Source organism: Syngnathus acus, chromosome 17, assembly GCF_901709675.1.
Source record: "Syngnathus acus chromosome 17, fSynAcu1.2, whole genome shotgun sequence".
NCBI classification, from domain to species: domain Eukaryota; kingdom Metazoa; phylum Chordata; class Actinopteri; order Syngnathiformes; family Syngnathidae; genus Syngnathus; species Syngnathus acus.
Genome location: NC_051102.1, coordinates 10,531,745 through 10,557,985, shown reverse-complemented (window position 1 = coordinate 10,557,985; position 26,241 = coordinate 10,531,745). Strand labels below are relative to the sequence as shown.

Sequence of the window (26,241 nt, the reverse complement as noted above, 5' to 3'; positions counted from 1 at the left end):
CACATGCAGGCATCAATCGCATGCTACAAGAGGTAAGGATAATTGTTGGTGTGATAAATGTATTTTACATATACTTAAATATAACGTGATAACACACTTAAAAGTAATTTGTTTAAAAAAAAAAAGTCGTTTTCAAAGTGAATAGTTTTGCTCTTAGCGTCTGTTTGTTTGTTTGTTTGTGTGTGTGCAACCATACTAGATCTAAGGAGAGCAAATGGAGTGGTTCCACTGTAACAAGTGCTTCATAAGACGTGGATCAACGTTTGCAGTTTCTACCTGTGGACACATCTGCTGTGAAGCTTGCATTCAATCTGCCAAAGCTGGTCTGTTCTCATCATATTCAAATCCCATGTAAAAAGTAGTTCACAAAGTCACTGTTGGGATTGTGCATTTGTCCTCAGCGAAATGCGTCATATGTGGAAGCAGCTGCAAATATATTCCCATCACAGACAAGGTTGGTTCTGTTTTATATCTTATGTTGCGGTGATCCAAACATGTCTAGTCCAGTTGTAGGTCAGGCAGAGGTTCCAGAACCAGATCCTCCTTCCTTACTACAGTAAAACTACAGTTTGAAGTGGCCTTTTATTGCGGGGTGCTGAAGTCACACCTGTGCAGTGCAATAAATGTGATACGCTGTGTGACGCAGATGGTGGTCACACTTGATGATGACTACTTTTGAGGGTTCACTTGTATTCTCATAATCTTCAATTGTGCTGTAGTAGAAAATGACACGGTTATATGGAAATATAACATTGAGGAATGAAATTATGCAGTGTACATTTACACACACCATTCAGATTTTGCCCTTATGAAACAACAAATCAGAAATGATTTCTTTGGAAATGTTGCTGTATGTGGTGTTTGTAATATTCAAAAAGGCTTTGTTTTTTTTTTAGATGAAACCGCAGGACAAGATGTTTTTCATGGACCCCGTAGAGCTCCTCGTTTCACGGCTAGAACGCATTTTACAGGTTTGTTCATACCTGACTGCTGTCTTTTTTAATCGCTCTCACATTCTGACAGGTATTCAACCTTGATTGGTGACTGAAAAAAGCCCTGAAATCAAATCTGAACATCTAAAGATGAGAACTCATCCCTCAGATTACCAGTTTTCAACAGACGCAAATGGAGCGAACCATGGCGTATTTCAAACACAAGTCTGTCGAACTAGAAAAGTGCCTGAAAGAAGTCACTCAGCAGAGTTACAGGTGAATTCAGGATACATTTATTGTTCCCCCCCCAAAATGCCATTTACCCAAATTGTCACTGTTGATTCTTTTGTCATAAGGCAAATAGCTGAATTGAAAAGAGAGAATGCTGATTTAAAAAGCCAAAATATGGAGTTGCAAAGAGAGATGGCAGAGTTGAAAAAGCCTCTCTCACTGAGGGTACGTGTTGTGTTTTGAATTTCAAAAGTGTTTTGGGAAAAGGTGTTAATAGCGCTAGTCTGCTCTCCATAGGGTTCTCCTTCACCATTTCAAACAAATGGGTAAAAGCACATTTATTTTTCACAATAATGACTTGTGTTGAGGCTGTAAGTGAAACGTTTCTGTCTCGTGCACTGTGCAGCGTTCGAAGGATCTCACTTCCTGTGGCTGTCACTCCTCCTGGTAATTCCAGTTACCTCTTTTTCATTTTTGGTTTGTTTCTATTGTATATTTGTAATTAAGCAGAATCATACAAATCCTTTGCAATACAGTTGAAGAATGATTTATTATATATTATAAATCCTAATGAAGAATTTAATCTTCAAACCTTGCAGTTTTGTTTGCTACGAGAACGGCATTCTTTAAAAATACTGATGTGTTGTCGACTAATTTCATTGTTCTTCCATCTCCAGTTACTGCTCACTCAAGAACGATGAGGTACGTTTGACAGCCGTTTTGTTATACAGCCTCTAATTTACAATAATGACATTTCAGCATCCATATGTGTTCTGTGGTTTCAGTCCCCTAGGTCCAATGTGGCCCAGAAACAGAGGTCTTGGTCTTGCATCTCGTAGAGTTAAGTACCGTGATCGTTCTATACATTTTTTGAAATTTTCCAACATTTGAAATGAACAAAAAGACTGTACTGTTGTGGAGCTGGTTATTTGTGGAGTTACTCATTATTTTGAAAAAGATGTGTCTGAATTTGAAGAAAATGTGAAAATCATTTCTCCCATGTTTGGAATTTTACTCAGAGTCCTGGATCCATCACTTCTTTGTCTAGCCACAGCCCTTTTCTTTAACATGGACACAGTAAGTTGCAATTTCTTTCGTTTCCTGTCATTCATTAGTGCATATGAAGTTTGTCAGAATATTAAATGTCTTGGTGCTGCTTATTGTTTTTAAAGGGACCACAATTCCCAACACCCCATCTACAAGGTAAGAAATACAATTCATCTTTTTGTCGCATTTGCGTCTTCCCCTCTTCAATTTGTGTCGTCCACAGAAGCCCAAGCAGCTTCCAGTTCCATCAAATGGCTGCTTTATCAGTACACTCACCTAGGCATTAATCAAACCCGTTGAAGCAGACTTTTTTTTTTTTGGTCCAGTTCAGTTGTTGCACTGTGTTGTTTTCCATGGAGTAATTTATCAGTCATACGATCTCACACGTATGCTATTGAAGATGAAAAGAAATTGAATGTTGTGCTGTTCTTAAGTACGGTTACTTTAAAGTAAAAGTATTTCAACAGATTAGCCAAGTGAATTGTGTTTGGGATACATACGGCAGAGGTGAATGGCAATGTTTGTCACTTTTCTTTTTAATCTAAACTTGTATAAGTTAACAAACAACAGCAGGTTGAAGGAGGACAGTGTTTAGTACATGAAATAATTGGACAAAACGGCAGCAGGCTCCAAATCCAAAGTGCAAGATGTCAAATTAAAGGGGAAAATAAATGTCCAGTGTGCATTCCTTACAAGGAATAATGGGTTAGAAAGGAATGATTACTCAAAATGTCAGTGGCCAAGTTGTCTCGTCCACTGTATTCGGGTACCAAAAGAGCCACCAGTTTAAATTACTGCTACAATGAGCTATTCTGCAGTTCATATCTAAACAAACAAATAAGAAAAAAATATAGCAAACCAGTGTACAATTTTCTTTCCTATTTACAGCGACACGGGCAGCAAAGTTATTCCGTTTCAAATATATTAGGATAAACAGAAAGTATACAAGCCTCAAACCTTGATCTGGGCTTGTACTTGGAAGACTAAACGTTACAATGCAATGCTTCAGATAAAGCAAAAATGTAATCACCCCAAGTGACGACTAAGCTTGCTGGTAGAGACGATATTCGAGTACTGAGTCAACACGAGCCCTTTTGTGGGCTTCAACCGCTTTAATCTGCAACAAGAGGTTTTTGGTGAACCTCGCCCACAACCTGAGCTGAAAACCAGTCTCGCACTTGCTGGTAACTCATTTTGGATTTCTTGCATAATGTGTCAAGGTCTTTTTCGTTGAGCGAGCCCGTTGAGAGAAAATATCGTACTAACGGTTGGACATTCGGGCAACCTGCGCCGGTTCCATTCACTTGAGCTTTTCGTTTGCGGCTACCTCCGACCCGTGGAGACAATCCCGAGCCATTAGGTAAAGCGGCGTTACTCTGCTGGGCGGCCAGCTCTGCCAAGAATTTGTCACGGACCCCCTTAACCCATCGCAGTTGGCCGTTTTTAACAGCATAACGCGTGTCCCCAAACCACTGGATAACATCAGCTCGAGGTAAACCGGTAATCCTAACAAGTTCTGTGTAATCATCACTCTTGGGCCACTGACAGCGTAGGAAGTGCTGCTTCAATAAAGCCAACTGCTCCTTGGTCTTCCTGGGTCTGCCGCCAGATGACCGGGATGTCGACGCTGTTGAGAGGTGTAGATTATTGCCCCTGGCCGAGTGCTCGGACTTCTTTGACGTGCTGCTGATGTTGTCTGAGGGCAGTTTGTATGGTGACGCCTCAGGTGGTGGAGTTCCAGAGGGGGAGGAGCTGGGAGAGGATTTGCACGCGTCAGGCGGTTCCTGCGGAGGAGCCTGTTGGTCCAGCTTGCAGGGCTTGACCAACGGTAAAGGTTCTTCTTCGCTTTGCTCCCCGTCTTTTAGACTGTCTCCATCACCAGACAGATCTTCCATGGCTTCATATCCCTCCGCCTCGAGGTCCCGTTCCCCGAAAGCCTCAAGGCTGTGAGACAAGAAAGTCTGGAAGAAATGTGAATTTCTTATCACATTGCTTCGGGCTACCTCCTGGCCCTTCCCCGCCGGATTAAAAAGACGACTCTTTTGAGTCGTGAGTGAAAGAGGTTCGCTTTGTTGTTCGTGTTTGCCTCCTACAGCTGGGAGGCTAGAAAAGCCCTGGGCCGCTGCCAGACTCCCTCGTCCGACTCTAAGCTGGTAACGGCTGTCGCTGAACCATTTTCGGATGTCGTTGCGGCTCAAACCGGTCTCCTCCTGCAAGCGCCTAAGCTCCACCTCTGCAGGCCAGTTCTCTCTCAAAAAACTCTTGCGAAGGGCAGCAAGCTGAGCTTTAGACTTTTTGTAGCGTCCGTGGCGGTGTTGTTGTGGAGAGGAGCCCGAAAGGTCTAAGGACACGTCAGCAGGAGCAGCAGCAGCAGTAGCAGCATCGGCGACGGCGGCGGCCACCGCATTAGCACTTGATGGTATGTCACTTGGTGGGCGGTAGAAGTAGGAATCCTGAGGCGGCGGTAATGTGGAACTGAAACACGGGGAAGTGGATTTGGTTGCTTTGTAAGAATCTGGTGATTCACATTTTGGTTTCTTCTTCTGAGGAGACACAATAGGCAAAACAGGTTGGGCGACAGAATCTTTCTCCTCAATGACTTTGGCTTCCTCACTCGGTTCAGTGGAGTCATCAAAAGAATATGGCACTGATAGTTTCCGCCGTGTCTCCTCTATCTCCTCTGATGACCAACTGATCCCGTATTTGATTCTCTGTACCATAAACCAAACCTTAACTTTGTCCAAGGGCAAAGAGCAAAGCCGGGCTAGGGTGTTGACCTCGAGTGACGACGGGTATGGAAACAAGTTAAAGGCTTGGACGAGCTCTGGAATGGAGTCCAGTTCGCGGGTTTGATCCGAATGTGTCCACACCAATTTCAGTTCTTCGGAGACAAGAGGCAAGCACACAACAGCGTTGTGGTTGGTAGTGAAACTGGATGCGGAGCCCGGGTTGCTTTCGGGTGACCTGGCAGGAAGATGCAAATCTTTAACAGCGTGTTTATCTTCTTGCTTTACTTTACAAACAGTCTTTGTGGTTTTGCTATCCAAGAACTTCTTGGCCACGTGCGCTCCCACTCTGCCGTTTTGTTCATCGAAGGTCGCCATCTGGGCCTTGCAAGTAGGGTGTTTCACCTGGAAGAAAAAGGCTATTATTTCATATGGTGAGAGTTTCCCAAAAATGTCAGACCACTAGAGTTTATATGCTAATGTTTTCACAACTTTTGTTTTGCCCTCATTGTCGAAGTCAGTTATCGGACAGCTGTTCCCCCTCCCCCCCTCTACTTTGAACTCCTTATTCTGAACTCCCCCTGAAACGAGTCGTATACCCGGTCCAGACTGGGTTCCCCTCCCCCAAAGTGTGGTGGGTGACTTTTGTTTTGTGTGAGCGGGGGGGGGGGGGGGGGGGGGACTGGTCGCAAAGGGTGGGAGTGTGGAGAACGGACATCCATGAGAAAACCCTTCACGGTTACGTTCTCACCCTTTTCTTATTAGGCTTTGTTCCACTTCAAGTTTCCAAAGACAAGTAGAGCCCCTTCGTGAAGGCAAACAGCAGAGCAGAAGCCTGTGAATTTATAAACGGAGAAAATGATCAGCATTAGTCAGACTTTTTTTTTTTTCCAAGTTAAAAAGTATTCAACTTAAAAACACCTTTAGAGAGTTTGGTAGTTTGTTTTAATGTTAAGCAACAGGTATCTATCAAACAAATTGATAATGAAACTTTTTTGTGAAACTATTTTGAATTAAACAGTTCATAATTAGGATTAAGTACTAATCATTTACTTTTCTTTTATTCTTTGGGTTTTTGTGAATAGCCCAAAACAAGCATAGCCTGGGCACTGTCGTCCATCATATATAAACAAAAACAACAAAAAAAGCCACTCATTTCTCAATAACGGGTAACATTTTAAATGGGAAAGAAGGAAAAATACGCATCTTGTTTTGAGACTGCGCCATGGCCGAAGATTGAGGTGGCTTTTTTTGCCTACGCCAAAAGAAAATGTGTAACCAAACCACGAGCCAACTCGAACGCCACAACGTTCGTCATTCGTGACCTATTGGAACAAATAGGGGCGCTAATTCAAGTAGCTGTCCCGTGTTTTGTTTTTTTCATCCGAGACGTAATGCATTGAAATGGAACATGTTTTTCCAAATAAGGTTTGAATCGGGTAAAAAGTTGCTGGTTGTACCCCTAACAATGGTAGTCGTGCCTGTGCCCCTTTATGGCGTACTAAGTAAAACGCTTGACTGAGCTGGCGCACTTCGCCGCCAGACACACTTGGATTTAACGCTGAAAATAAACTTACCCCAAAAGAATCCGTTGTCCCGGAGCTCCGTGCGAGCGAAAGGACAACGAGTTGAAAAGGGTCCAGTTTCCGTTGAATGAGAGGCGGCTCTAAATGGCCGAAGTTTGGAAGAAGACTGGACACAATGCCCGTCCGTCTGGCGGCTTGACCCTTGGCTTATTTCACCGAGCGCCTCGTCGGATTAACGGCCAAGGAAGGCAAGATGCGACGGCGACGAAGTTTGTCACCCTTTCCTTGGACTTAGTCTCGCTTGCCCCCGTCTTAGGCGTCTTTTTCTCCCGACTGAGAGCTGGTGTTCGGTCGCGATCGCTGCTTGGTCCGCGGCCGCTTTTGTTCTGTTGAGAAGTGTTTCCACTGTCCGGCCAGATCGAGGCGAGGCGGAGCTGCGGACCAGGAAGCCCAACCAGGCCCAACTGACTGTCACGGCCTCGGCGTAGTGGGTGTGCCAGTCTGCCGGGGAAGGCTTCACATTGGTGGGAGAAAGCGTCTGTACAACAAATCCCGGCCAGTGGGCTCACCACTTTTTTTTCTTTTTTTCTTTCCCCTCTACGTTAACCACGTTGCGCCCCCCATCAAATCTGGGCCACATTACGATGAGATTTATTTGCGTAGAGAATCATGGATGTCGAATCATGCATGGAGTAACCAGCAGCAGTTGACGTGATGTGTTTTTCCGTCTTTATTTGTTCAAATGATATGAAACATGTCCATGTATTCACCAGTAGCTATCGAGCTAATGATGGTGCTTATGCAAATTTGAAGAGACAGGCTCCAAAAAAAAAAAAGAAAAAAAGAAATGACGCGCACAACACTGGAGTCAGCACAAAGGTGGAAGGGGAAAACACTTCCCAAAAAGGATGAGATTCATTTTGAGGGTAGGCTACAAATGAGTTACCAACAGTTTCTTTTCCTGAGAGGAAATAAGGGAAATGTACCGTCAGATAGCTTCCTTTAAATAGATATAAAAATGCAGCATAATGCTCAGTTAAAAATTCAATACAGGACCAGTTTAGTACAGTGTATCAAATGGACCTGGAGTTTCAAATGAAAGGACTATTATAGAGAAAAATTCTTTTCAGGGTGTATATCTAGATGGATTGCACAAAAGCAAGCACAGTGAAAACATTAAAAGCTGAGATTGGAGTCTTCAATTGATGTAAACAGTTTCGTGGGTGTGAAATGGTAGTATTAAATGTTCAGAATAAGACAAAACAGCAGTTTAACCCTTTAGTCATCTTTATTAATAGCATACTGTACTGTAAAGTAGTAACACTTTTTGTAAAAATATGCATATGTACGTATGTGCTTTAATATTTGATCCAAAATATTGTTATACATTCTGGCTGCATCCATATCCAATACAGCTTCAGGAGTAATCACAAATACAATTTTACATTTTTAAACAAAAAAAGGTAATAAGCATGAGTAGAAGCTCTCTCTATATGTATATGACTAACCAATAACAAAGCGCACGCAATTTTGTGGTCATGCTACCATGGTAGATAACAAATAATGGAAAAGAGTACAAATACAAAATGTTTTTTTTATTTCCATCAGTTTACTTTCATTATTTTATGGCATTTCTCTCGGCTGTAAGCCATTAGACTTCAGCCTCTTTGTGCTACAATGTCAATGTTATCTGCCCAGAGCCAATATTATTGAACCTATATTATCAATGGGACTGTCTCTTTAACAAATCACATTTTCCAAGGTCTTCTAGCTCACTCACAATATTACCATCCTCAGATTCTTTATTATTATTTTTTTTCTTAATTTCAATAGGCACTTGTGGCAGTTGCATCACAAAGAGGTTTTCCACGCCACATCATGTGGCTAGACATTGGTGCTACCCATGGAAAGCATAGAGCGTGGAATTCTTATAAAAGAAGGGACCACATATGAGAGCCAGGAGAGACGCGGAACTTGGGTCAGCAGGAACTTCACGGAGGTGAAGTCTTCAACACTGCGCCCTGGAAAAGCAAACAAAAATAAATACCATACAAACACTTTGATTTTCAGTCTTCCCCCAAAAGTGGCTCACCGTTAAAGTCTCGGAGCCCATAACGCCTCGCCAGTTCACAGGTCATGAGAATTTTTCCACTCAGCGACATCAGGTTTTTATCTTTGAAATGGAGACAGAGTTCATTAGTTGATGCCATATAACAAAATAAAAATATCTCCTTAGCTGTCTAAACACAAGTGGATTATTAATGTGTATTCCACAAAGACAACAATAATAATAATATAATAATGGGGCAGAACATTGCAAAGAAGTCGATTAAAAAGCAAATGGAGAATAGGCTTACCTTGAGCAAGGTTGACAATGCACAGGCCACTAAATTCAGTGGTTTCTCCATTGACAAACACATCCTTAGTCTGAGGGTGAAACAATTGAGATACTTGGCGTAAATGGCATACTTTACACATGGAGTTCATCTGGCTTGGGATCTACTTTCTGTTGTGAATCATCTGAAAGCACCATCTCTTCTATTATCTCTGTCTTCACTGGTCCGGGCCACAGACTGATGGATGCCACGCCGCTTTTGCGAAGCTCCAAAGCCATATCTGCTGCCATGCGGTCACACTGTAAACAAATTGTTGAATTACTCCAAAGATAAATCCCAGACCGAGGGAAACGCCAACTTACTGCCGCTTTCCCAACACCGTATGGAACATTGAAGAGATATCGCACTCCTCCCATGGATGAAATGGTGATGATCAAACCTTGACCTTGAGCGACCATCATACGGGCCGCATACACCGAACAGATATAGTGGCTTCTGCCAGATTGAGAATTAAAACAAACAAAAAAAAAAGGTTAAATGAATTCATGTTGTCCATTCAAAGTGCTTACTACCTTAGGCCCGTGTTGTTTATGGTATCCCACATAGACGGCTCCGTCTCCCAGAACTTTTTCCCCTGGTTCTCAAAGATGGTCTGCAATGACAGCGAATATTTTGTGAGATGATAAACAATTAAAGGTTTCTTGCACAGTTAATGTTATCATGACAAATCTTAGAGGCGGGGGCACATTCGCTCACTTGACATTGTTTTTATTTGGCAGAAATTTAGACGCCAACCACTATTACAAAAGAGAATGTTTTCCACTTTGGAGGATCTGCAGTATGAGAATTAGTGCTTGAATGCCACTAACCTGTACTCCAGCGTATGCATTGTTTACTAGGAGATCCAGTCTGCCACTTTGTTCCAGTTTTATGCGTTCAAAGAGTTTCTCAATGTCTGAATCATTAGTTGAATCACAGATGACCGGCACACACTTTCCACCCCTCTGGTTTACCTGAGCAGAGAGAGAGCACACACCAATCAGTTTTTCCCATAAAGTCATTTTTAGCATTTAATTGCGTTTTAAAATGAACAGACAGACAATATAAATTGTAGATGTGAATTTGAAAGAAAATAAAATCACGCACTAGTCATCTAATTATCATGAAGTCAACAATTATTTCATTAAAAAAAAAAACACAAATCATGCACTAGTCATCTAATTAACACAAAGTGAACAATTATTTCATATCAAAACAAGCAGATATTTAAAGAGGAATTAACCAATTGGTAAACAATGATCTACAGAAAGAGGAAGTAAAAAGAAAATGCCTTAGCTCAAGACTAACGTCTTGGTATGTGCTTGTTGCCACACCCAGCTGAAAATGTCACCTGTGTTGCTGTTTCATTAAGAGGCGCTTCCTTCCGTCCTGTGATGTAGACGGTAGCGCCTGCCTCACAAAGCTGCAGGGCGATTCCTTTACCAATGCCTCTGGAGGCACCTGTGACCACGCAGATCCAACCGGACAGGGACATGTTCTCTGTGGACCGCAGATACATCATAGGTCAATGTGGCCAATTTTTGCCCATCAAAATGCACAGAAGCTTTTGAACAGTGAAGAGACATTGTGATTTTCTAAGAATGTTGAAGAAGTCATCTTTTGAAAACATAAACACGAGCAGAGATTTATAGAAATAAAACATTGAGAGAAATGATCAGTAATAATACGATCTACATTATTAAAGGTATCTGATAGTCCTTTGCATTATAGGACCAACAAAGTAGCTCTTATCTTCAGAAAAGATTAGTGACCCCTGACCTCAAACTAACAAAGTATATCGAAAAAAATGCTTTTCATTCACCCTTGCATGACGATCCAGCATTTGCGTAAGAGTGATGATGACGTTTTTAGAAATACAAACAGCAATATATTTCAAAAGTGAAGACTTTCCGTTACCGTTTTCAGCTCGGATTTTCTTGGACAGACGCTGTTCGGTAGTGAGTGGCAACAATGAGAGGCACGACACAACTTAAAGCAAAAAAAAGTGCAGCGTCACTTAGGTTCTTCTTGTGGCCATGGTCAACAAGAAAAAAAAAGAAGAAAAAAAATAACGGGGCGTGTACAGCAATTGGTCACCATTCACGTGATGACGCCAGTGCATTCACGATTACTTCATAGTCATGGAATGGGGGAAAGAGTGAGCGGCACAAAGGTCAACAGGTAGTAGTTGCACTTATTGCAGTAACTCGAGTTATCTAAATAACCATCCGAAAAGACAAATGACCACATACTAAGAAAAACAAGACTTTGCATCCAGTGTAAAAGGAGACATATGTAAATTCGAAATATTATGCAAATGTAGAAAATGAGCAGCTGTTAATTGCCATTTAAATTGACCAGAAATATTATTTCACATTCAGTGCAAAAAAATAAATTAATCTATAACTGATTGAAATCGGATAAATGCGGCAACTTACAGCGATTGGAGTCCGATATTTCTTTCTTCCAGCGACGTCTCCGGACTTATCTGGCAAATTGCGAAGGCTTTGCTGCTGATAGGAGATGAATGCAACTCCTCCTTTCTTCTTTTCGAGACATTCTACCGCAGCTGCTATACGATATTGTTGCTTTACTGCCCTCCTACGGTGAAATGTATATTTTACAATAGAGTAAGTTAGTATATTTTGCAACTAATAAACTTGAAGAACTCTATAAATATACAACGCGGCTAAGATGAAGTCTGGTTTTTGTTGACATCATTTAGAGGTAGTAAAAGTACTTTGTGTGACACTGTGAGGAAAAAACAGGTTATCATTCAATTCTTGAGTGTGGTGAGAAAGTGAGAGAAAATGTATTAACTACACCTGAAGGCTTTATCATTGAAAATTGACAAAATACTTTTTGAAAACCACTGAAGAACCCCAATATGCGTTTTCCTGCATTTTGAACCTATGCGTCATATCAGAAACAAAACAAGGGTACAATAATGTATACTGTTTATTTGTACAGGTTTACAAAAAATGTCCACACCATATCCAGTATATAAACCAGGGTAGTCACCGTGAAAAATGATCATACAGCTCTTAAAGCTAGAGGTTCAATCAAGATTTGTCCATGAAGTACAGTACGCATTAAACACTGTTAGTTTGGTGATTAAAAAACAAACTAACTAACAAACCAAAAAGAAAGGCGGTGTATGACAAATCATTTTTTTTTGCATGTGATGTTTCCCTAAAGAATCCGACTTTTTAAAAGTTGGTCACAATGCTCCAAAGTCGATTCAACGTAAAGGTAACATCTCAGCGTGCTAACACCTCCATATTTACTGTGACTATCACATTCATTTTGCTTCTTGACCCTCCCTGCGTGAGTTGGACATCATGATTTAGTCTCTGCCCGCTGTACCTGCTACACAGGTGTAAAAGTGGGAAACAAATGTGGGATCCCTCTCTTCCAGTATGTATAAGAAATGATTGCGCTCTTCTTCTCCCCAGGACTCAAACCACTGTGTCCACAGGCGAAGCTGGCATTCAAATATGTTTGGTAGTCTGTCCTTAACCTTGACAAAGTGCAAAAAGGAAAGGTTTCATCAATTTGGACATTTAACACCACTGGGTGGGTACATTGTGCCATTACCTGAAGAGTACTGAGAGAGTCCAGAAGCGTGCACACCTTCCCAGGCACGGCTTTGCCCACCAGGTCCTGCAGAAATCTCTCCCGCTGAGAGGAATTCCAGCTTTGGAACCAGCTCAGGACGCACCTCTGCTCCTGGAGGCTCACATAAGAGATGGGCACGGGCTCTCTGACCTGACCTCCGCATGTCAAATTCTCCAGGGTGGGGGGTCCGGCGACACCCTGGGGTGCCGAGGGAAAGCCCTCCGACCCCCGAGATGAGAGGCCGAGCCGGTCTTGTGTTGCCATGGTCGGTGACGCCGCAGTCGTCGGCGCACCCCCGAGCCTGGAGCGGTAAGGACCGCACAAGCCGTCTGTGGCCGACATTTTGCGGCTGTCCGTCGACAATTGCTGCTGGTGCTCCGAGTTTTGAGTGACGGAATTGAACCATGACATCTTTGGACAGGCTCTTTGGTTTCAACATGAGAAGAGCAAGCAGCGACTTATGTGGTTTGGATCAATCGGCAATACCAAACGAATGAGGAAATCCTTGGATTGCTATAAGATCAAATCAAATGTACGTTTAACGGGCAACCATGAACATGAAGTACCTTTGTGCACGAAGGCGTCAGCCCACCTTTAGTAGCCTAATTGTCATATCTAAAGAGGAGCCGTCATGACCACTTCTTCGTTTGCTGTTCTTCATCGTATTTATCGGCCGTTTGCAATCTGTAATGGCGCATTACCGCCACCCATTGATCTCCAACATTACTGCTTTGTCTTGCAATCTCAATGAGTCATTTGAAAATACGGATATAAATGGGGGGAGAAAAGATTGGTAAAATATTTGATGAAATATTGAATTAAAACACATCATCTCATACACCGGGGCTTGCAAAAGTAGATCTACAGTTATATAAAAAAAAAAAGAGAAAACACGGACAATACTTGTTAAAAAAGTAAATAGTGGGGGGAAAAAAGACATTAATTAAGCCAGTATCATGATCACCCATTTTCTCTCGCTCCCTCCCTCCCTCCATTCATCCATGCATGCATGCATCACCCATCCATCCAATGATGCAGGCCTACAGTAACTGTATTTCCCCCATTTAGGAGGTAGTAACAAACACCAAACTTTTGACATTATATTTCATGCGTTCTGCAGTGTTTCCATAAGTGAGGGCAATTCAAACGGACGTGAACGTTGCAAACAGACTGCGTTGTAGAGTTCGGCGCAAAGCGCACCAGTCGATGATCAGAAGTATCAAAACTGCGCATCAATCACGCAAATAAAGTCATTCACTTAATATCAAACTGTACTACCAACCAAATGTAAAACCAAAATAGACTTAGGTTTTAAAAATAGGTTGTGAAGAAAATGGTGAAAAAAAACCCTAAAAGTATTCAGTTTCTTTTTTTGAATATGGATGGAGGAAGTCGTCAGCGATGACGTCGTCTGTAGGAGGGCGTTGCTCGACGCTCTCGCTGGAATCGGTCCAGAGGAACGGAAAATGGCGGACCTCGAAGACGTAACCCTGGACGGGAGACCGCTCCACTCTCTTCGTGTAGCAGACTTAAAAGCTGCTCTTGAGGAAAGGGGATTGCCAAAAAGCGGACAAAAGAATGCTCTTGTCAAAAGACTCAAAGGGGTGAGTTCCTCTAGCGGTTGTGCGGCCACCATTGCAGCGAGTTGGGGATAACGATGAGACGGGCTGATGCTTTCTCGAGGGCCGACATCCGAGTAGCGTTACTGTTGAACAGCGGAGTCGCTAGAGTTGGATAATTTCCACTCGATTACATTTTTACTCCTTTTTTCATCTGTGTTTATTTTAACTGCGTTCCGTGTTGGTGAACATACCGATCACACAAAGAGTTAAGTAAACTTGAGTGCACATCTCGAAATGTGATGTTTGCCTGTTAGCTCATTGGCAATTGTGGCTAGCGCCGTGAGTTTAGCAGTGGCCTCGGTGGATTTCTACTGTTTACACTCTCTGTCTGAAACACCCGAGAGTCTGGTTAATTGTTAACAACTACCTCATTTTGCTAGATTCACATATTTTCAACGCGTAAATAAAGACTGTTAAGTTATGATCGAAGTAATCTGGTTTTTTTTTATTACTTCTCGCTATGTGCTGACGACTTAGGGTCTGTGAATTCTGCAAATGTGTTTGAGGCCTTTGAGCTGCCGTAGGTCATTGACGAGCTGGATTGTTTACTTTTCTACCGGCCATCAACCAAATGTTATCATTGACACAATCGTGGTTTTTCTTCTTTTTTTTTTTGACATCGTAATTGCTCCTAAAAATCATCAGTTGTGTTTCTATTTTGCTTTTACATTCCTCTCCTCTGTAGATTATTTTTTTCATTCTCATAAGTATATTTCGAGAGTTTAACAATGCAATAACATCAAGTGTGCCGTTGATGGTAAAACCAACAGAGTATACATTATCTGATTTTCATTCTATCATCTCTTAGTGGTGCCAGATGTTGATTTTCTGTGGCAAATGTTGCAAGTATATATATGTAGCTATTTATGTATTTTAGACTTTTCGCTTAGTTCCTTTTGGTCGGGAGTTGTCACAGCGAGTTACTCGCATGATGCGGTGCCCTTCCCACGACAGTGGCTGGGAAAGAGCAACTATCATGAAAGGTATTGCTTAGGGACCCAATTGGATGCGACCATTCACCCTGACCCAGATTTGACCCCCAGTTGCTCCTTTCAATGTTAATTATCGTTCCCAAAAATGCCTGCAATTAGTTAAATCGGCCAAGTAGAGGTTGACTCTTTTTATTGGTATTATTTTCAAAATTGAAAATATTTATTATTTTGTTTTGGGAAGGATTTACACCTTCAGTGTTATACCATTATGAGCCCCCTTAGACCGCCAAACAGTTCCCTTGCTTCTAAATACTTTTAACACATAGTACATTTAACTTTTAAAATGCAAAATGAAGAATAAATAGCGAGCTGTAGGCTGAGGGGAGCTCGCTCTGCCCTCCAGCTGCAGACGAAAGTTTTTTTCATTTTTTAGACCCAAAATTCCTAACATCCTTTTATTTTGTATTCAAATTTGAATATTGGTTTTGAATGAACTTTATTTTGTTTTTCACCCGACCACACCTTCAGTCGGCGCCGCGATCTACGTGAAGCACGCAACCGAGATTATAATGGCAATGGGGAAGAGTAGACAAGAGGACACAATGCGTCTGCTTGTGTGTGAGCATTTTGGATTCTGCAAAAAAGAAAGGAGCTCTTGACAAGACAGTTGCCGTGTATAGCCTTTTTAAATGGCCAGTGAAATATAACGGCAACCCAACAATTTGTCGACCCATCTCAACACTTGTGGTCTGATCTGCGGGAGGGCCCACACATTGAGTGGCAGTAGTTAGATATTACTTGCTACATTGTCGCAACAGTTTTTGCTCTGACAGAATATCCAGGTAGTTCCTGTTAGGCGATAATATTGGTTGGGAGCTTTGCTTTGTCTTTGTTGCCCTTACCGTGCAATAAGCAACCATACTATCTTTTCCTTCAATGACAGGCTCTTATGGTGGAAAATCTGCAGAAGACCTTCACTCCTTATGATGGACTGCAGCCAAACTCTCAGGCAAGTGTTGCAGTTTTGAAACTGCGAGCATAGCATTATTTGAATGGTGCCTCTTTTCAGTCCCGCTCTCTATCTCTGAGCGTAAGAATGTGAATTTAAACAAACCGCTATTAACCATGGCTGTTACATTGCTAGTTGAGCCAGACAAGTAAACGAATGTAATTGTAATTAGGGCTGCCGCTAACAAATCTTTTTAGAATCGATTATTCCATCGGTATGCCATTGATTACTTCATATCATTACTGTTGCAACACATTCTCCTATGGAAAAGGTCACTGACTGCAGTGTCAACTTTTCACTAAAGAGGGTGCTAATAGACTATGAAAAGGGGGGGGGGGGGAAATGTTACATTCTTTAAATCATAATCTTCTGTCAGGTCATACAGTTTTAACATATACTTCATAACAGTGCATTCTTGTCAGTATCTTCAAAAGGTCTCCAGGTATGATTGCCCAATGACTTGCAACTTACTTTCATGAACCTTTCTGCATTTAGATTAGCGAGGAAATGAGCCAGAATAGCCTCATTCAGCAGTATCTGGCTAAACAACAAGAGCTCTTGCGCCAACTTCGGGAGAGAGAGGCCCTTCAAGCCAATGATACTAACGGTAAGTGGAAGAACAATTTGTTCGGGCAGATATGTTCATGGTGATGCCACTTTTAATTCATTTACCTTTTGCAAACAGAACAAGAGGAACGCAGAGACGTTAATAACAGCATTGCATGTCCTTCGCAAGCCCAGGTCAGACCTTTTCCCCATCATATGGACTGTATCCACGCAGCACGTCCAAGTTCAATGTCTTAAGGCCTCTTGACACTCGTGCGGGCACGTTGTTTTGAAAATGTGTTGCGGTTTCATTCGAAGTCGGCGGATGTCGCAACAGCCAATAACCCAAGGTGGAATTTCCTCCCCACGCATTGGCCAATTTCGGAAGCCATTTTACTTGAGTTTTGGAGCAAGTGAAGTGACAATAATTGAGATTGTTTCTGCTAGAACAATGAGATAACTCAATGATGCTTTTATTTTTGGATTGTGATATCAATCAAGAAGTCATAGTAGGCAGGCCTCTTAAAGCTCGCACATACCATGCCATCCCTTTCACATCAAAAAGACAATATTTTACTATAAGCTACGTTGAACTGTGTTGCCGTATGGCTGCTCTTCACTGGGGAGGGGAGGGGCTGCTCAGTCATCCCTATATTTCTCATCATCTCCAGATGTAATGCTTCCTCTACTGTTATAACCGTTTTGTTTTTTTATCGACCATGATGACTTTTCCCGAAAATCAATCCCGCTGCTCAAAAGTGGATTCCTATGGAAACCTGGCCATGAATTATGACTCATAAATATTTGCATGTTTTCAAATACAATAAAACGGCAGCATGGGAATAATATACTTACAGGCATCGGAAATACAACATATTATTGTCAAGACTTTTGGGCCGATTGACTTCTCCTTTAAAAAACAACAACTTACTCCGGGTCAAATACTGCTACAAAATTCGAGCGATGCCACTGCAAACCTTTTTGGTCCTCCAATTTCTCCTCAGGATGTGACCCCAGCCTCGGCTGACCAGCACAAGCCACCCGAGCCATCTGATGGAGGGATCCGCTTTTCTGCAGTAACTGAGGGAGAGGCTAATAACAACCAGGAAGCTCACATGTCTGCTCCTCCCGCTTCTGTGTCCATTACCATGCATGTTCCCGGCAATGAGCATCAACCGGAGAAAAGTTCTGCGGCCAGCGACTTCCCAGCCGACAGTGACGATGATGATAGTGAGGACGGCGAGGAGGATGGGGATGACGATGATGACTGGGGCAGTAACGTTCGCAGGAAAACACAGAAACAACCAGCCAGAGGGCCCTCAACTCGGGAGAGGTGCGGAGCGTCTCGCCAACCCCAGCAGCCGCAGCACATCCCTTCCCTTTTATCTCCTCAACTCCGCCAGCCAACGCCTCCTCCGTCCCCACCTCCAGAATTATCTTTCTCTTTGCCTGACACCCCAAAACAGAGCCCCCCTGGTCTGGATGTAGCCCCAGCAAGGCACTCACCCAGTAACTCCAGCTCCGGTTCCTCGAGCAGTGGTAGTCGCAGTAGCAGCCCGGAGCCACAAAGGAGCGGACACGTGGAGCGTAAACCCGGCCCGTTAAGTCTCCTGGCACGTAAAATGGAGTCCGAAGGCGCTTTCTCCGGGGCTTTTTGGCCCGGTGGCAATGGAGAAGGGAGTCGGAAAGACAACAATCCAACAATAGCCACATCTTTTTGTGGCACAGAACACGTTGAGGGTCTCTCATTGGCTACCGCCGCAGGTCACGTGCCAGTTTCTATGAGAACGGGCATCAACCAGGGCATCATCGGAACACATTCGGCTCAAAGTCATATTCCTGTGAGTGTGCTTAAGACTTCCACCGTGGAAGGGAGGGAATCTGAGCTGGAGTCAGAAAAGGTCCTTGAGCTGCACAGACCAGAAAGGCTAAGAAGCCTCGAGCAAGAGCGAGCTTTGGAGGAAGAGCGCAAACGAGCGCTTCAGTGGGAACAGAAGGAAATGGAGAGATTTGAGAGGCAGCAGGTCTTAGAAAGACAAGAGCGAGAAGCTCTGCAGTCAGAGAAGAAACTTGCTTCAGAAAGAGAGAGGCTGGAGAGGGAACAATCTTTGGCTTGGAAGCAGGAAGAGCGAGAGCAAACCTTGGCGAGAGAGCAAGCGATGGCGCTGGAGAGGCAAAGGGAGATGGAAAAGCAAAGGGCCTTAGAGCAAGAACGTCTCCAGCGAGAACGAGAGGAGATGGAAAAGCAAGCCAGAGAAATGGAGTTAGAAAGAATCCAGGCTTTGGAACGGGAACGAGAGCAAAGAGAAAAGGCTCTTGAGAAAGAAATGTTAGAAAGGGCGAAAGCTTTGGAGGCAGAGAGAAAAGACAAAGAAAGGGCATTGGAGCAGGAACGGTTAGAAAGGGAAAAATTAGAGCAGCAGCGACTCGAGAGGGAGCGAGAAGCATTGGAAAAACAACGGCGTGAACAAGAAGCATTGGAGAAGGAGCGAAGGGAGAGAGAGGAAGCCTTGAGGAAGCAGAAAGAACGCGCTTTAGAGCAGGAACGTCTTCACAGAATGCAAGTGGAGAAAGAACGACTGGAGCGAGAGCGCCTGGAGCGAGAGCGTCTAGAAAGAGAGCGCCTTGAACGAGAGCGCCTGGAACGAGAACATCTGGAGCGAGAGCGCCTGCAAAGAGAGCGCCTGGAGCGAGAGCGTCTAGAAAGAGAGCGTCTAGAAAGAGAGCGAGAACGACTGGAGCAAGAGCGCCTGGAAAGGGAGCGGCTGGAGCATCTGGAGAAAACACGTGTCGAGCAAGAACGACTAGAAAAAGAGCGTCTGGCGAGAGCATGCGCAAAGCAAGAGCAACTGGCGCCGGGCGATAGAACAGAGACGCAAGGGCCAGTCAATCTTGATAGGAAGGATCAAGAGAGGGGGGAGGCTCTTGAAAACAGGCTTGAGGACAAAATAGCAGTGGCAAGGGCGAGTGGACAGGAAATGTTAGAGAAGAAAACAGCCAAGGAGTTGGACATTGAACTCCCGCTCTCTCTTACCTCTCCCGCTCCTCCCCTTTTCACAGGACTAGATAGAAAAACAGTGGCAGAAGTCCAGGAAGATGCCAAAGCTCCGAGTGAATCCCAAGCAGCGGAATCGAGGTCACCATTGGCATCTCCGCCGTCATCGCTGAAGAAATTCCGCTTCTTAAGAGACCCGCCCGTTCAGGCCCAGTCCACCACCTCCATGGTCATCAAACGGCATCGCACCTTCTCCGATACGCCCCAGACTCAGGTGTCACTTTTCTCCTCCTCCTCCCCTGCCGGTTTCGGAGAGCAGCGGGAGAGCCAAACCTCTGCTCAACAGGAAGTTAGCACTAAAACACAGGGTCTGCTGGGGTGCCGTTCTGAGGAAGAGTCTGCTTTTCACAACAAAACAAGTTCCAAAGAAGGTTTAGCAGCCGAAGCATCGCAGGAGAATGCAAAAGATGGTTCCGTGAGGCAGGATGAGCTGGCCAAGGGAAGCAGCAAGACGTTGAAAGATGTGACTCAAGACCAAGTTGCTGCAAGCCCAGCAAACGCTGTACAAAGAAGAGAAAAACGTTCATCCTCCAACGATTCGGCTTCCTCTGAATCCGATTCCGGGTCCTCCTCATCCCGCTCGTCCTCTTCCTCATCCTCCTCTTCTCATGATAAAATCTCCACTTCAAAGAATAGAAGGGTAGGAAATTGAAATGGAATCGTATTTACAGCCAGTTTGCAGCATGTGCTACCTTGGGCTAATCAATGAATTCCAGTTCTATAAACTACAGACATTACACAGAATGTACATGAACGGGTAGGAAATCATTTCTCTGCTACTTGCTTTTAGGAAGGAAACCGTGACAGTACTTCAGCCCAGTGTCAAGTGACTGCTGTGGCTCAAGCTGACAGCATAAAAGAAACCCAAAAGTCTGTTGAGAAGACAAGCACAGCAGATGATGAGGCTAGTCAGGCCAAGGTTAGTGGCTCCATTTCTAAAATGTATCAATATTATCTTTGAATGACATTTTTTCTCCTCCAATCAATGGTTTCTAACGGCTGGTTATTTCCTTTCATTCATATATTAAATAAACATTGTGGTGCCACGTCATATCCTAGAAACCATTCCTTGAAACAACAGCCGGAGATGAGATGAAAAGCAAAGACGGTGAAGGATTGGAGCCAAAGGATGAATCAAGGTGTGGTTTTATGTCTTGGTATAGTGGGCTCATCTGTCTATCCGTCAAATCTCATCAAGGTGGGATGTTGTGTAAAACAAAACGAATACAGTGAAGCTTAACAAGGTGGCATCCAGGTATGTTGTGGAGTACATGCTGCAGTTATTGACACTTAAGTTGAACTCGCCATAATAGTATTGTTATCTTTATTGATGCACTTTATAAGCATAATTAAATATCTGCAGATTTTGGGGTTAGCTTTCAATTTCATTCAATAGATTTCTCCGAAATTACCTAAATTTGCACGAAAAAAAAGGTTTGTTTCCCTAGCGACCAGTCACTTGTTATTGTTTAATTTTTTCTTTATTTATTTTTTATTTTATTTTTTTACAAAGTCACTTTTGTAACACTGGCTTTGTGTGAAGACAGATTGCGTTTTCAAGAAATGTTGAGTTCCCTGCAGAAGTATTTCCTATCAGGCAATAGTCGTGGCTGCCTTGGAGCCAACACGTGGGTCCTGATTCCTGATCTTTGCGACATAACTATGGCACCTTCGATGCTTTTTTTTGCAAGCGCTCGAAGATTTGGAAAAGACTGAAGATCAAATTCGATAAGACAAATGGCGGGCGAGGCCGCCGCCGATGTGCTACCGCTGGCTGCCGAGGTAGCCATAAACGCTTTCGGACAAGAGTAACCTGTGGTGGGAGGAAGGTATGACGGAGAGAGGGAGCTCAGTTCGCTGCGGCACTCCGCCGCCGCTCTTCTATTTTTTGACGACGCACTTGCTCGTGCGTGCGTGCGTTCGTTGCCAAGTTGGATTAATCGTTACTACTGTGCTCCCTTGAGGTGACACCAGCAGAGGGGGGCATTTTGCTCACTGCGTCACCGTTCCGGAACGTTTCGCTTGGGCCGGAGGCGGACTGCGGATGTATTACTATGCTTCTCATTTTCACGATTGCACGTCGTATTTTCAGCGCTTTTAGGGAGCGTTTCGTCGCCTGCTTTTAGTTTACGCGTCTCACTTGTAGCACCTGGAGGAATTCTGTATTATTTGCCGTAGTGTTAAATCAGGGTAAAGCACTAGGTTGAAAGATCATACCCCTTGTTTGCATGGTGAACCTGTTGATTACAATAAAAAATGTACAGTAATCAAATTATATGTAAGTAACTATTTTTTTGTATCAAGATTTGTTATAACCCCTCTTAAGTTTAAAATAATAATTTGTTATTTTAATTCATTATTAACATGCAAAAATGTGTTTTCTCCTTTTCTTCTAATGCGAATGAAATGGAACAAAGCCACGGGATTGAGTCTGCTATGGCAGAGTCAGAGAAACTTGTGGAGGCCAGTGAGGAGGTAAGAATTGTTCAGCCTTTTTTTTTTTTTTTAATATTGTCTAATGCTGCCCAGATTTTATTTAGTGTTTGAGATACAGCACTATGGGATCTATCAAACATACCATTGTGTATCACGTTCATCTTTCCTCCATTACGTTGGGTTACATTTTTCCCCCCTTGTCTTTCAGGCATACAAGGCCTTCTCACCTCGGAAGATCTCTCTTAGCAGTACGTATATTGTCTGTTTATCTCTGTTCAATGCGTTCATTTATTTTGTTAGACAGATTTCAAGGATTCAATCTTCTTACGCTGTTTATTGCTGCAATGAATGACAGGCAATAAGTCCTCTCCAGGCACCGGCAGTACAGATGGCGATCAGGAATCTGGGACTGCAGGTGGTCGCAAGAGGAGGTGGGGTTCCTGCACTGCGGTCACTGGCAAGAAACCTTCCATCAGCATCACCACAGATTCACTCAAGGTATGAACAACACACTGTGACTGACAGTCTTCTTCCGTGGCTGAAAAATGCTTAAAAGGTCTTTTGTTCCCAGTCTCTGATCCCTGACGTCCGTCCGGGTTCGGTCCAAGATGCTGTTGTGGACCTGCATCCTGAGGAAGTTGTGCTGTCTGACACTGAGGAAGAAAGTCAAGAGACTTCGGAGCAGGACCTTCAGATCCGACGCACTGTCACCCAAGTACGGTATACAGCTAGTTGAATGTGTGCCTTTTGCCGCCGAGCTGACCTCATTTCTGGATCGAAGGAGGTGCCTTCCGAGAGTCAAGAGAATGGACAGAAACAAACCAAGAGGAGGAGATGTGAGCATGTGGAGGAAAATGACATTCAGGGAGACCACAATAGGACCCAATCTCATGAAGACAAACCTGAGGAAGACATGGAAACCCAGTCACCAGTCCAACCCACCCACGATGGAGAAATCAGCACTGGTAATATATATTTGTCTTGTTCTTTCATTGATTCCAGATATGTCAAGATCCACCTGAACCAAAACAAACACACACCTATTGATACACCTCCTGCATATGTCCTTTTTAACATGCATGAAAAGGGATACGAAGAAGTATGATTACTTTTTGTATATTTTCTCTGTAAATGAAGGGTAGTGCTCCAGTGAGGCAGATGTATTTAGGGGTGGTAGATGAGTAAATAACTACAATTGGATTGTTGAGGAAGAAATATTGTGCCACATGCACAAGAGTGCCTGTGTCTGCTGATTTAGCAAATTGTATGATGGTGATAGATTTCAGCCACTCGCCTGACTCTTTTCCCATCTCTCTACCAGCGGTCGAAAGCAGCACCCTCATTCGTCGCTCCATCAGTCAGCAAAAATCGGGCGTTTCCATCACCATTGATGACCCCGTACGCACCACACAACAACCATCTCCTCCACGTGGCAAAGTTTCCAGCATTGTTCACGTCAGCAACCTGGTGAGAAAACAAATAGGTTGGATCACTCACCAATTGTGTGTGTCTTGTTTCACCATTTCAGGACTCTTTTTTTTTTTTTTTTTTTTTTTTTTTTTTTTTTATATTCTTAATGGAGACAATAGATTCTCTTTTTGGACCTGGTGTACTGTGCACTTGCTGAGTTTGAACAAATGAGCTCTGAATGTTTCAGTCTTGGTTGAATAGCAATGCATGAGTGAGTGTGTTATGCATTGATGCTGTTTAGGTGAGGCCATTCACTCTTGGGCAACTGAAGGAACTGCTGGGCCGAACTGGCACCTTGGTGGAGGACGGCTTCTGGATTGACAAAATCAAATCTCACTGCTACGTCACTGTGAGTTCATTTTAATTGTGCGGTTTTCATTGAACAACTGCAGTCTGGGTAAACTAGCCACCTCGCTTCCTCTAGTATTCAAGTTCAGAGGAGGCAATTGCAACACGAGAAGCTCTCCATGGAGTCAAGTGGCCTCAGAGTAACCCAAAAGTTCTTAACGTAGACTTCAGCCAGCAGGATGAGGTAATCCATCACGAGTTCCATTTGTTCAGTTAAAAAAAAAAAAAAAGGTGTTCGCTTGACCATGCCTGCGCTTTTTAGCTGGACTTCCACAAAGGCTTGGGCGCAGCGGAGAAACCAGGAACGGAGGAGCAGTGGCCGGCTTCCAACCGTTTTCAAGCAGCCAGCCTGCCTCCCCTCCTTCCCAAGCGAGACCAGTGGGCCGAACGCGAGCGGGAAATGGAGCGCAGGGAGAAGGCGCGCTCGGAGCGCGAGTGGGACCGCGACAAGGTCCGGGAGTTTGGAAAAGCTGCAAATGATGGAGTGGGAGATCACCGGAGGTCACGCTCAAGGGAGAGACGGCGCAAGGAGAGGGGGAAGAGCAAGGAGAAGAAGACTGAAAAGAAAGGTACGGACGGCACAAGACACCACCAGCACGCTGTGCACACGCCAGCCAGATGCAAGCCAGACCGGTCGGTGTTCGTTTTTGCAGAGAAAGCTGCCGAGGAACCCCCAGCAAAGCTTCTTGATGATCTTTTTCGGAAAACTAAAGCAACTCCTTGCATCTATTGGCTTCCACTTACAGATGAACAGGTACAAGCGCTTTGTCTCTGCTCGCGCACGCCCTTTTTATCTCAGAGCAGCGCTTCATTCGTTCGTCTCCGTTTCAGTTTGTCGAGAGGGAAGCCGCCAGAGCGGAGCGGATGAAGGAACGTGAACAACGACTGAAGCAGCAGCAACAGCAGGAGGAGGAGGAGGAGGAGAAAAAAAGCAAAGAAGAGCGAAAGGAGAAAAGCAAAGGTGGTGCTCTTGCAACAGGAGAGCGGAGCGAGGGGGCGAAAGACAAAGACCGAGAGAGAGAACGAGACAGGGATAGAGGTAGAGAAAGGGAGAAGGACAGGGAGACTGACAAATACAGGGATGGCTACCGAAGGCCGGGGGCCAGCGGAGATGGGGGCAGCAGACGCTCTCGTAGCCGCAGCGACCCGCGAGACAGGCGGCGTTAATCAGCTGATGGAACTGTCTTAAGAACCCCGGGGGCCCTCTTCCATTTGCCTTCCACCACATGTACTTTGTTTCCAACTGAGACCCAGCAAAGGACCAACCCACGTCGTCACCCTCCTTCCCTCCCTCCCTCCCTCCCTCCTAGTTCTCACCTCAAAGCACACGTGCACACACGCAGACGTGTCGATAGGGGACCAGAAAAGTTGCAGTGTTGTTGTATGAGTCACTCCTTGTCGAGGTTTGATGTAAATGACCTTCATTTCATGCATTTGCCAGCACTGTTTCTTTGATTTTCCTCCAGGCAGCATAGCAGTACGACTGCTGGGTCCTTTCGTTCCTCCCTTCTCCCTCATCTTCCCCTTCTGACCAAAAGTATTGGTGCCATCATTTGCTCTTTGACTCCACATTTAACAGGCTTGCACTTTGGATGGGGAGGACTTGTTGCTGCATGGAAACCAACAATCTTCTCAGCCGTCCTGCCTCCCGAGACAGAGGAAGAGCAAACTCGTCTCTGTGCAGAGATGCGCTGAAATGTGGCCAACGTGCGGCATTCTGTACAGACATCTTTAATCATACCTTTTTAACTGAGGCAGCTTTGGAGTATTTTGTTCTTAGGCGATGCAGTGTTCCTCTCTCCGGCTGTCTGGAAAAGAAAAAAAATATACATGGAGACTGGAGGCGGCGCATTTTCGGTCGCACCAGATTGCTTTATTATTATCTCATCTATGTTCGTTCCCTTCTCTTGGCGTCCTCCGACGTGCTCACCAAGTTGGGCTTATACAGGCTGTCAAGGGGAGGTTGTACTATTTTCAGTTTTCTCACCAATGATTTTAATATTGTTTTTATTCTAGCATTCTAGTACAAATGCTTTGTTTTATTTTAATTTCTTCTTTGATTACGCCTATCAGTGGTGAATGTACAAATAAAAAAAATTGGTAAAAAGTTTGAAAATAATGGCCTGCCTGTTTTTTCCCCCCCCCCTCCTCTCAATCTGAGCTTGTGGCACAGTGATCCCAAGAGTGACTAAAAGCTTTTTTTAACCTCTACCCAGGTACTACTTACTACCTAAACGAGGTTCCACAGGTTACAATGCAACAAACTGAATTGCACAGTGCTTATTTATGAACACGCTTAACTGTTCTGAGCACATATATTTACTATATATTTATAACTCAACTAGTGGTTGCCAGATGATGACGTTTA

At 43.9% G+C, this 26,241-nt stretch overlaps 4 protein-coding genes and 1 long non-coding RNA gene across 8 annotated transcripts; 2 read left to right on the top strand and 3 right to left on the bottom strand.

Annotated features, from left to right (window-relative positions):
* Window positions 1-1,974: 1,974 nt before the first annotated feature.
* On the top strand, window positions 1,975-2,670 carry LOC119137056. The gene is made up of 4 exons (XR_005100853.1): window positions 1,975-2,003; window positions 2,183-2,240; window positions 2,336-2,366; window positions 2,434-2,670. It is a non-coding gene; the product is annotated as an uncharacterized LOC119137056 (long non-coding RNA).
* A 56-nt stretch (window positions 2,671-2,726) lies between these two features.
* homeza (homeobox and leucine zipper encoding a) lies at window positions 2,727-6,931 on the bottom strand. Of its 2 annotated transcripts, XM_037276039.1 has the most exons (3): window positions 6,514-6,931; window positions 5,688-5,771; window positions 2,727-5,341 (listed from the first exon to the last, which is right to left on the bottom strand). In XM_037276039.1, exon 3 carries the CDS (start codon window positions 5,312-5,314, stop codon window positions 3,323-3,325), a length of 1,992 nt encoding a protein of 663 aa, XP_037131934.1. In that variant the 5' UTR covers window positions 5,315-5,341; window positions 5,688-5,771; window positions 6,514-6,931; the 3' UTR covers window positions 2,727-3,322. The 2 variants fall into 2 exon arrangements, with proteins under 2 accessions (XP_037131934.1, XP_037131935.1); XM_037276040.1 differs by lacking the exon at window positions 5,688-5,771 and having other exon boundaries at window positions 6,514-6,930.
* A 1,128-nt stretch (window positions 6,932-8,059) lies between these two features.
* dhrs1 (dehydrogenase/reductase (SDR family) member 1) lies at window positions 8,060-11,397 on the bottom strand. Of its 3 annotated transcripts, XM_037276041.1 has the most exons (10): window positions 11,276-11,386; window positions 10,755-10,826; window positions 10,189-10,337; window positions 9,668-9,811; window positions 9,371-9,450; window positions 9,161-9,293; window positions 8,966-9,097; window positions 8,820-8,889; window positions 8,555-8,635; window positions 8,060-8,483 (listed from the first exon to the last, which is right to left on the bottom strand). In XM_037276041.1, the coding sequence occupies exons 3-10, from the start codon at window positions 10,330-10,332 to the stop codon at window positions 8,347-8,349; spliced, it is 921 nt and encodes a 306-aa protein (XP_037131936.1). In that variant the 5' UTR covers window positions 10,333-10,337; window positions 10,755-10,826; window positions 11,276-11,386; the 3' UTR covers window positions 8,060-8,346. The 3 variants fall into 3 exon arrangements, with proteins under 3 accessions (XP_037131936.1, XP_037131938.1, XP_037131937.1); XM_037276043.1 differs by lacking the exon at window positions 10,755-10,826 and having other exon boundaries at window positions 11,276-11,397; XM_037276042.1 differs by lacking the exon at window positions 11,276-11,386 and having other exon boundaries at window positions 10,755-11,030.
* Window positions 11,398-11,777: 380 nt separating this feature from the next.
* On the bottom strand, window positions 11,778-13,138 carry c17h14orf119 (chromosome 17 C14orf119 homolog). The gene is made up of 2 exons (XM_037276699.1): window positions 12,435-13,138; window positions 11,778-12,357 (listed from the first exon to the last, which is right to left on the bottom strand). The coding sequence occupies exons 1-2, from the start codon at window positions 12,864-12,866 to the stop codon at window positions 12,184-12,186; spliced, it is 606 nt and encodes a 201-aa protein (XP_037132594.1). The 5' UTR covers window positions 12,867-13,138; the 3' UTR covers window positions 11,778-12,183.
* A 750-nt stretch (window positions 13,139-13,888) lies between these two features.
* acin1a (apoptotic chromatin condensation inducer 1a) lies at window positions 13,889-25,989 on the top strand. The gene is made up of 18 exons (XM_037275571.1): window positions 13,889-14,059; window positions 15,953-16,018; window positions 16,514-16,625; window positions 16,704-16,759; window positions 17,569-20,259; window positions 20,410-20,538; window positions 20,679-20,758; window positions 22,037-22,094; window positions 22,264-22,303; window positions 22,411-22,553; window positions 22,627-22,770; window positions 22,837-23,020; window positions 23,377-23,522; window positions 23,767-23,874; window positions 23,950-24,057; window positions 24,136-24,442; window positions 24,527-24,627; window positions 24,705-25,989. Exons 1-18 carry the CDS (start codon window positions 13,922-13,924, stop codon window positions 25,038-25,040), a joined length of 4,947 nt encoding a protein of 1,648 aa, XP_037131466.1. The 5' UTR covers window positions 13,889-13,921; the 3' UTR covers window positions 25,041-25,989.
* The last annotated feature ends 252 nt before the right edge of the window (window positions 25,990-26,241 follow it).

What these genes read in the sequence shown, in the direction of transcription:
- homeza (XM_037276039.1), bottom strand. Translation starts at nt 5,314, where the DNA reads ATGGCGACCTTCGATGAACAAAACGGCAGAGTGGGAGCGCACGTGGCC.
- dhrs1 (XM_037276043.1), bottom strand. Translation starts at nt 10,332, where the DNA reads ATGTCCCTGTCCGGTTGGATCTGCGTGGTCACAGGTGCCTCCAGAGGC. An exon ending in ACGGTGTTGGGAAAGCGGCA is followed by an intron (nt 9,098 to 9,160) that starts GTAAGTTGGCGT and finishes ATTTGTTTACAG; the next exon opens with TGTGACCGCATGGCAGCAGA. An exon ending in CAGATGATTCACAACAGAAA is followed by an intron (nt 8,890 to 8,965) that starts GTAGATCCCAAG and finishes TTTCACCCTCAG; the next exon opens with ACTAAGGATGTGTTTGTCAA.
- c17h14orf119 (XM_037276699.1), bottom strand. Translation starts at nt 12,866, where the DNA reads ATGTCATGGTTCAATTCCGTCACTCAAAACTCGGAGCACCAGCAGCAA. An exon ending in ACTCTCTCAGTACTCTTCAG is followed by an intron (nt 12,358 to 12,434) that starts GTAATGGCACAA and finishes CACTTTGTCAAG; the next exon opens with GTTAAGGACAGACTACCAAA.
- acin1a (XM_037275571.1), top strand. Translation starts at nt 13,922, where the DNA reads ATGGCGGACCTCGAAGACGTAACCCTGGACGGGAGACCGCTCCACTCT. An exon ending in GAGCCAAAGGATGAATCAAG is followed by an intron (nt 20,759 to 22,036) that starts GTGTGGTTTTAT and finishes AATGGAACAAAG; the next exon opens with CCACGGGATTGAGTCTGCTA. An exon ending in GAAGAAGACTGAAAAGAAAG is followed by an intron (nt 24,443 to 24,526) that starts GTACGGACGGCA and finishes TCGTTTTTGCAG; the next exon opens with AGAAAGCTGCCGAGGAACCC.